The sequence below is a fragment of the Gymnoscopelus braueri genome, assembly GCF_963280865.1.
Source record: "Gymnoscopelus braueri genome assembly, chromosome: 7".
Taxonomy (NCBI): Eukaryota; Metazoa; Chordata; class Actinopteri; order Myctophiformes; family Myctophidae; genus Gymnoscopelus; species Gymnoscopelus braueri.
In genome coordinates this window covers 16,636,931-16,646,598 of record NC_137608.1, presented here as the reverse complement: position 1 = coordinate 16,646,598, position 9,668 = coordinate 16,636,931, and the positions used below count along the sequence as shown (strand labels likewise).

At 40.7% G+C, this 9,668-nt stretch overlaps 1 protein-coding gene across 1 annotated transcript; it reads left to right on the top strand.

The window, feature by feature from the left end:
• The first annotated feature begins 582 nt into the window (after positions 1–582).
• LOC308088562 (calcium-binding mitochondrial carrier protein SCaMC-2-A-like) lies at positions 583–7,655 on the top strand. The gene is made up of 10 exons (XM_080433052.1): positions 583–817; positions 2,783–2,909; positions 3,338–3,425; positions 3,538–3,649; positions 5,312–5,470; positions 6,287–6,439; positions 6,565–6,672; positions 6,865–7,032; positions 7,141–7,291; positions 7,386–7,655. The coding sequence occupies exons 1-10, from the start codon at positions 659–661 to the stop codon at positions 7,568–7,570; spliced, it is 1,410 nt and encodes a 469-aa protein (XP_080289178.1). The 5' UTR covers positions 583–658; the 3' UTR covers positions 7,571–7,655.
• Positions 7,656–9,668: the final 2,013 nt, after the last annotated feature.

Genomic DNA, 9,668 nt, shown 5'->3' with positions numbered 1-9,668 from the left:
AGCCGATCTACAAGCTCACAACGTGTCACGATGCGACGCGTTGTGAGCTATTTTCAAAAATCTTGAAAGAAAATGTGGAATATTTGGAAGATTTTTTAAAACATTCTAACAACACAAATCTGGTACAGGGCTCCACAAAACATTTTCAGATGGGGATTAGGGACAAATTCATGTTAATTTGGGGATCCAATGACATGAAAATGTATTTTAACCACTGGTTAAAATAATTTAAAACATTGTGAAACAAGCCCAAATAAGCAATTACACTTTAGAAACAAGCCCCCAAAAACCGGAACTATACCAATATTTACAAGCAACTTTACAGAAAAATAAGCCCAAAGTCGCTTACAATAAACCGTCATGGCAACACTGGCAGTGGCCCGTCAGACCCGTTTGAAGGGTTTGAAGAGGCCTGTCAATGGAATGTCGACGCCATTGGCTGGTAGTAGACAAGCGTCACAGAAGTAGGCGGGGACATGGCCAACCGCCAATGACGTAGTCCCGTTCTGGGAAAGGGAGGAGCCTAGTGGCATTTTTTAACTGCTGTGACACTTCCTCACCGGCATTTCGTTACAGTCGCCGGCGAGTGAACAGCACGCACTCCTCGAGTATTTATTTATTAATTTATTGTAGAACGTGTTTATATTTCGTGCTAAAAATGCTTGGCCTATGCCTCTACGTGCCTGTGCCCAATTCGGACCGAATTGAGGTGGAATATTTCGAATCCAACGGACTACCGTCGCAACTGAAGTCGCTCTTCAAGCTGAGCGTTTTCCTCCCATCCCAGGAATTCACCACCTACCAGAAATGGCGGAAGGTAAAGGAAACTTTCCCGAGTTTGTAATTACATAGGGCCTGCGTTTTAATGAACCGAAAAGTATTGTTTGTTTGAACGTTTTCTAGCTTTCCATATTTTTCCAAGTTTATATTGTTGCTTTTTGTTAATGAAAAGAGCGATTCTTCCATTCCACGTAGCGGTAGGAAAAGCCTGTACGACTAGGCCTTGCCGGTGTCCCGCTTGATTCGTTGCTCTTTAAATTACGTATGCTGCAGTGTTGCCAGATTCTGTGAGAGAAATAAGCAACCAGTTCTATGAAAACAAGCCCAAAAGAAGCAACTAGGCCACATGAGCTCTTAAACGTATGTGCATCGGCTACATTTTTTAATGTATAAAAAAGCTATAGTGTGGACAAATATGAATTTGGTGGTCCTTGACTTCAAAATGTTTAAGAACCACTGGCTTAAACCACATATAGGAAACCAGCTAAAAAAAAACGCTACCCGGAACCATAGATCTATGCCCGGAACCACCAATATTTACGCGACTTAACAGGGGGAAAAAAGCCCAAAGTCTCTTATAATAAGCAGACCTGGCAACACCGGACATGCTCCCTGGAGATTATACTGCGTGGTACGACGGTGTCGCTGTCCAAAAAGACAGGAGGAAAAGCAGTCTCTTCACTGGCAAGCTAAGGTGTAGCCGATATATTATAACTCATATGGGTGCTACACCCATATGAGTTATTATTTATCGGTTACACCCTCGTTTAAAAAGGACTGATAAGCGGTGCACAGTGCACTTACATGTTGAATGGCTTTTATTTTGATATGCCGGTATTCGTATTATATTATTATTGTTTAGATCTTATATCTTTTCCACACTGTTGGAATATTGGACTAACATTACCATAATACAGGGTTCGGCAACCTTTTTGACATGAAGGTCCATGCTTTTATTTGATAGATGGTGTGCATATTAACATTAAGTTTAATTATGTCGCCACATCAAAATCGAATATTTCCAACAGCTCTTGATTGTCTATATACATAACGACCGTTATTTTTTAAATATTTTCTTTCACAACGGTATTTGTGTTGTGGTTAGCCTTCTATTGCCCTGAGTAATTATTACTCAGAGCAATACTCCCAGACTCCTTAACCAGTCAGAGTTTGAATGAATGTAGAATTATGTGCAGAATGTAATTTGCATACAGATGTGAGGGGATTTAATTTTAACTTCATAATACCAAAAAAAATCCTCTCACACTTGTGCCACTGATCACCCTCCCCTCTGCCAATGTTGCCAACCACTGCCATAATATCACTGTCTGGCAGTTTTATATGTGACTGTCCCTTTTAATACAGGGATTTCGGTATTTCACGTTTTATCTCATGATGGAGTGACTTGAGTGCACCAGGGTAACCTCCTCTGGCCACTGTGGCCAAGATCGCTGTGTGACTATCACGTTCATAGACAGCAGCTCGAATATGACACCGCTGTGCGAGTCTACTCCAGCGCCAGTGTCCTAGTTTTAGAGCAGAGAGACGTCTGGTCAGTCACGTTGCAGAACTTGGCGTGTTGAAGCGTAGTTAACATTTAAAGCTGGACATGAGATGAAGCCACAGGCGTCAATCAGTCTGTCAAGCCCACGTTTGAATCTTGGCTGGGTCACTGCGACGGCTTGTGACCTGACGGCATGTGATCTGACCCTACACCACTGTTGCACTCGTGTAGGGTCAGATCACAAGCCAATGTAGCCAAAAACGGTGTCATCAAATATTATGTGACTGTCCATGCTAAAGGAGTTTCCTTGGCAGGACACGCAGGCCATAAATTGATTAAATGACAGGAACACAGTTGTCACTGTAGCCTTTGCTAGCCATATTGCATTTCTCTGTCAAAGCTACAAATGTTGGCTAGTGTTAATGATTGACATTGGTTCACACAAAATGCATACAGCAGCCTAATTCACAATATTGTTTGTCCTTTGTTTTCCTGTAGAAATCCTTAAAGAGAGAAGAGAAGGACCTAAATGGACAGCTGGATGTTGAGGATTTTGTCCACTATTTGCAAGACTACGAAAGGGACCTGAAGCTTGTTGTAAAAAGTTGGGACAAAAAGAATAAAGGTATGACTTGATTCTGCTTTTGGTAAAGGGTAATCAAACTCTTAGTTTGGTTTAATCTGCCAAGGGGGACTTAAGCCACCTGCGTAACTTATTATGTAGAGGTACTAAAGTACAACACTATGAAACATCCAGTGACGTTCACACAGGGCCCATGTGAACGTCATTCTCTGCATAGGTCATGGCAGTTACAGTTGCCCTTGATTTATTAATTTCTTGATGTAATGATGTCTTCTATCCAACACCTAGATAACAGTTAACAGCTTAAAACGTATTTGTGTGTTTCTGACATCGCCTTTCAAGGAATATAGCTGTGCAATTATAGATTATTTTGTTTCATCAAGTCATTGAATTGTGATGGAATAGCTTTAGAAGAAGTTACAAGTGCACTTTTGTATAAATTACTAATAATTACTTTTGTTCCTTTAAAGGGCCCATCAGTTCCACGGTGTTCATGGAGTCTCTCAGAGATCTTGGTGTGCACATTTCTGAACAGCATGCAGAGAAGGTCCTTAAAAGGTATGTCCACAAGGAATTTGTCCTCATATCCATAGTCGATGTAAGGGAAATGAAACAACAATGTCCGTCTTGCCTTGATGGCTTGTGGTAATTTGGTTCTTGTTTTTAATAGCATGGACAAGAATGGAACAATGACAATTGGTTGGAGTGATTGGAGCAACTACCCCTTGGTGGACAGGACTGAGAGCATCCCTGAGATAATTCTATACTGGAAGCACTCTACGGTAAGAGGAGAGCGGGGAATGGCAACCCAGTAGCAATGTTTATTGCATTTTTCTTTTATAGACAATTTTTTTTAGCACTTTGACTTGCCAGAAATGCCTGTGCCCAGGTTGACACGCATGAATCGGCAGTTAAGCAGTATTGGTCTATAAAAGCCAAGGTGTTCAGGTCAGGAAGGATTATGTCTGAGGGATTTGCTGATTTATCTAGCTCTTATGTAAACGTGAAATAGTGTTGAGAAGCAGGCTCAAATTACCCTCTGTGGGGTCAGTGCCATTGAAATACTGTACGACCTAATGATGTTAGCAGCCTGACCACTAGATATGCACTGCATGCATATTTACAGAATGTCCTGGGGCTAAAATTAAAGGTGATAGAGGTACCCCTGCACTAATTATAAAGACCAGGGAAAATGTCAGTTTAATAAATTAAAGGTAGTGTAAGTGATTTGCAAAGTTTCAAATAATTGCAAAATGGGTATATGTTCTGATAGTACTCGTTACTATAGTATAGGGTGTCCTGTCCATGTAAGGAGTCTCCATGTCTCTCCAGCTCTTTATAAAACAGAAAATGTATTTTGTATTTTTTTATATTTTTTTTGTAGTTTCATTTCCAATTTTATCCAACCAGGACAGAGAACTCAATCAGGACACAGATTAAACAAGTGTAATTGGAAGTGATGACACTAAGAAATGAGCATGCAAAATTTGAACTGAAAACTATACAAATTAAGCTTAAAAATGGGTACTTTCTCCTGATTGGCTGAGATTTTGACACCTACCGAAAAATGTATTTTCTGTTTATTAAAGAGCTGGAGAGACAGGGAGACATCTGTTACTGAAAAAACACTCTATAGCAATGATTACTATCAGAATATAGTATTTTAACCTTTTAAAAAAATACTTTTTGTTTTAACCAAAAAATATCACTTACCCTACCTTTAAACGATCTGGCCATTACATACCCATATTCCTCCTACATGTTCATTTGTTGTCACTTTAGATAGAGCATCAACTAAAGGTTTTAATGGGGTATCATTTGTACAGTCAGGAGATGAGTGTACAGAATTGCCAAGTTGATCAGAGTTCACACTGGCACGGATCCATGAATCTTTATCTGCACTCTGTCCATGGCTTAGATTAGGTAGCCTATTAAACCCATTATGAAACGGTGTGTCCTAAAACCTTTGTGCATTGAACAAATTAGAATTTTTATGGCTTGACCACAGCATTGTGCAATCGCTATCAACTCGAAGAGCAACACGGCTACAGAACAAGTGTCTGACAGAACAAACTTTTGTCTGCCAACTCTGGCTTTTCAACTTGTCTGGACAAAATGACGCATGACTTGACCTATGAGTCGAAATAAGACCTCACTTGACGTAATCGTCGCTGTCCACAAGGTCAAATCTTGCGAAATTCAACCTGTTGGACAGAACACTGGAAGTTTCATCCCATCCTCACCAGCCATGTTGTCATGTTCCCCAGAATAGAATTTCTGATGTGGGGGGCGGCAGTCACCTGATGGGTTACAAACTTGCCAACCAAGTCAACATCTTTTGACTTAAGATTAGAATAAATAAGCTTTGTTTTCAATGTCCAACTTGGTGCGTTTCTATTGGCTCTTGTAAATAATGTAAACTGTTGTTTCTGTGATCCCTATAGATCTTTGATGTGGGTGAGAACCTGATGGTGCCTGATGAATTTACTACTGAAGAGAAAATGACAGGGATGTTGTGGAGACATCTGGTTGCAGGTGGTGGTGCTGGAGTTGTGTCTAGATCCTTCACTGCCCCGTTGGACCGGCTCAAAGTCATGATGCAGGTAAGAACGAAATCAAATTTTGAGCAAATTTCCGGATCTGGTGACGGGCTGGATCCAGAGTCTAGCAGCTTAGTTGATACTAGTTGTGCTCAGTAGCTAACGGCTGATGTTGGACAGCTTAAATCTTCATATAGGTTAGGCTGGAAATGCCTAGCAATCTTTTATAGGGCATTATTAGGCCACTTGCATAAGAGCAGGCTTAGTTACTTGTTCTGAATTTCTCAAGAGTTGGCCATTACTTAAGAGTCGTAAATTGGTTAATGTTTATGGGATGAGAAAGGGGGCCAGAGTCCACGGCCTATTTGTTAAACCTAGTTTACTAGGTCATCCACTGGCACAGAACAGACGCACCCCCGGGCCCCGCCAGGGGAACATACAATTTGTTGCATAAACGTGTGACTGCAAAGTCTGTTCGTGTCAATGGCCTCAATATTTGTCAGCAGGCTCGTCATAGTTGGTCACCTTTGATATAGTTTTGAACTTTTGTTATCTAATTCCAGAACCCTCACTTTTTGCTTGTGGATTATTTGATTTGGCTGAATTTGGCATTCAAGGATGGCTTGGCCTTTCCCCCAGATCCAATCGCCCCCTGACTTTAGAAATGCCTGTTGGCAGAGGGGGAAAATAGAAAATAAATAGAGGCAGGTGAGATGGGCTACATGGCTACAGTAAACTTAGTTCTCCATACTGTGGCTGCTAGAGAAGACAGCCATGCTAGTCATAATCATAGTTTACTAGCATATGGCAGTGTTAATTCAACACTTGTATTACCACGGTTGTCAGCTGAATTCTCCCCTTTTTTTTTTCTCCTATTAGGTTCATGGATCACGAACCAACAATATGTGCATTATGAGTGGATTTGCCCAAATGATCAAAGAAGGTGGGATGAGATCCTTGTGGAGAGGGAATGGGATTAATGTCATCAAAATCGCCCCTGAATCGGCTCTCAAGTTCATGGCTTACGAGCAGGTAATTTGTTTTAAAATCTCTCTCAAACGAGTTTCTTTTTATAAATGTTGGCTTAGATGAAGACATGCTTTTATTCCTGATCTCCATTTTCTAAAGAATCTCTTTTCCCCTTTTATTTCACACAGATCAAGCGTCTGATTGGCAGTGACTCAGTGACTCTGAACATTGTGGACCGTTTCGTTGCAGGCTCTCTGGCAGGAGTGTTTGCCCAGAGTACCATCTACCCCATGGAGGTAATTATACTTGGATTGGACAGAAACAAAGGAGCGTGGATTAGTTTATTTAAAATACATGTTTTAAGGCTCTTAAAATTGCAACCATAAGGTTATCTAAAAATATTCCTTAAGATCGCTGCCATGCGAGTATGAGCAAAGATTCTGTTGCCAGTTAACAATGTATTAACATGGTTTCTATTTCATTTCAAGGTTCTGAAAACTCGGCTTGCCCTGAGAAAGACTGGCCAATACTTGGGTATCTCAGACTGTGCAAAGCAAATCTTCAGAAGGGAAGGCCTTGGAGCATTCTACAAGGGCTATGTCCCCAACATGTTGGGAATCATCCCCTATGCAGGCATTGACCTGGCAGTGTACGAGGTAAATGGTTGTTCAAGTTACAGACCTGATAATCAAGTAAAAGGATATAATCCTATACGAAGTCTTGTATTTCCCGGGTCTAATTGCTTTCTCCCACTCAATCCTTAGACACTAAAAAATAGCTATTTGGAGCGGTATGGCGTCAACGGCACAAATCCTGGTGTGTTTGTTTTGCTCGCCTGTGGCACTGTGTCCAGTACTTGCGGTCAACTGGCCAGCTATCCGTTGGCTCTGGTACGCACCCGCATGCAAGCACAAGGTGAGTCTCACTGATCTCTTCATCTCAGCTGATTTAACTTCATTGTTTTGGCTTGTTATGTGTAGGAACTCATGTATAATCTTGTTTTTTACAGCTACATTGGGTAGCAGTCAGCCGGTGACCATGACGGGGCTTTTCAAGAACATTATTCAGACGGAGGGTCCCGTGGGACTCTACAGGGGCCTTGGCCCCAACTTTTTGAAAGTAATTCCAGCAGTCAGCATTAGCTACGTGGTTTATGAGAACCTGAAAACATCACTTGGGGTGACCTCACGCTGAACCAACTTTCTTTGCCTGTGGGGTTTAACTTTCAAGGATGCAATGTGACACCCTTTCATGCTCCACCCCAGGGGCTTGGGTACAAGAATCTCAGACATTTGGGTGTTTTTTGAGGTTTGTGGAACGATCGCATTCTGTGAATGTCAGCTGATGAAAGTCAAGCAAGTACACGAACAAGAAATGCCAAGGTGGAGGATATTGATTCTGAAGTTGAGGGGAAATGGAAGCTCTGTCAGTGCTGCTACAAGGAGGAAAAAATGGAACTCTCAGTATAAGTGACTACAAATTGGACCAAATGTTTTGTTCTAGTGCCTAAGCAAATGTTTGTTTCTTATGTGACCATTGTAAACCTGAACAGCCTCAATCACCATCCATTAAATAAGCACTAATGCCTTTTACTAAAGATACTGTACAAATGCAATTCTGTAGTGCAAACTTATGTTCATGGCAATGGTGACATTACAAGTGTTTCATTCTCCAACGGTTCTACCTGTCAAAGGTCTTGTATGAAAGGATTATCCGATGTGGTTAATGAATGTAGTTGTGGTTTTCCAAAAGACTGAAGTATTTATTTATGTCCATCCAGTATTTATTATTTTTACTCTGGAGAAGACTTGTGTTGCTTGTCTTTCGAATGACTGCTTTTGTTGCTGTTGGAGAGTTTCGAAGAGCTCTTTGTAAGGAAATGAATGACGTGTTTAATATGATACATTCAGGAAGGGGAACTTAACACTGCCACCTGTCAAATGCTGCTAAATCTTTGGCTGTGGCTATGAGATGGTAAAATGGTCAGGTAGTTGGAGTTTCTGTGGGTTTTATACAAGTGTCTTTTTTTGTAAACCACCTGTACATGGCTTGTTGCACTACTGCCTTTTTTTTTTTCTTTTTTTTCTCAATGTATAAATGTTTGAGTAAGTCCTCTGTATTCATACCGTGTGTCAGGGTACACCTAGTGGTTATATTTCAAACATTTATACTTTGAGGAATAACGGCCGAGTAATGATTGCACTTTAATCAAATGCTGGAAGGGCTTTTGAATGTCAACATGGCAAATCATTTTTGTCAATTCTTTTTAGTATTGCGTTTTTAATGGACCATTTAATTTCAGGCAAATAAATGCAATCTACTGAGAAAACGATGTGTCCTTTGTCAGAAATTTGTGGGTGAATTTTCACTTTGGTTGTCTCTTGTTCTTGAATTCTTTTTTTTTAATGATTTGTACTTTATTTTCTTTTGTAGACAAACATACAGAGAATTTACTTTCATCATTGATGCAAGCATTTTTTTAGACAAGACATACAATAAACATCTACAGCACATTCTTATTCAAATAACGACATTACTGACCATTATAACGAGACAAGACATACCATACACATAATACAAATGAACAAACCGTGAAAACATAGACATCAACAAAAGGAAAAATCAAAAATACAGTGCACAGAAGCCTACCGCCCGCAGTCTACCTCAGCCCTACCCCAGACAAATCTAACCCAAGTCACTATATGGTTATTGAAGCTCACAGTGAGCCGGAGACGTCATCCAAGACCCGTAGCATGTAGATGATAATGTCCCCATTTTAAATCATATTTATCCATCCTGTTGAGCAATCTATAAGACAATAAGACAATCTTTCATATGCGGCCAGTTGACCCAAGGAAGTAAACCAAAGAGAAGGAGCCGGTGCAGATGGGGCCTTCCAGGCCCTGACCACCAATCTCCTGCCTAACATAAGGGCAGTTTGAATCCACTCAGCTAAGGAGGGAGAGACAGTTCGTAAAGTGGAAGGGTCGCCCAGAACAAAAAGCCTGGGAGAGAAGGGGATCATCCTCTCTAGCTTCACATGTATAGCAGCCCAATAACTGGATTTTTGGACAACTCCACAGAATATGCATTAAGGTACCATCTCTATCCTGACACCTCCAACACTCCGGGCTCTCGGTCAGGCCCACCCTAAATAGTCGTTCTTGAATTCTTTGAATGCTTTTTACACAAAGTTGACCTCGGCCAAACTGAAAGATGCACATGCAGTATCTGTTGAAAAAATATTTGAAAACTCCAAAAGGGTACATATTCATATAGTACAATTAAATAT

Excerpts from the sequence above, each read along its gene's own strand:
- LOC308088562 (XM_080433052.1), top strand. The coding sequence starts at position 659 with ATGCTTGGCCTATGCCTCTACGTGCCTGTGCCCAATTCGGACCGAATT. Across the intron at positions 5,471-6,286 it reads GGCTCAAAGTCATGATGCAG|GTTCATGGATCACGAACCAA; the intron begins GTAAGAACGAAA and ends TTCTCCTATTAG. Across the intron at positions 6,440-6,564 it reads AGTTCATGGCTTACGAGCAG|ATCAAGCGTCTGATTGGCAG; the intron begins GTAATTTGTTTT and ends TATTTCACACAG.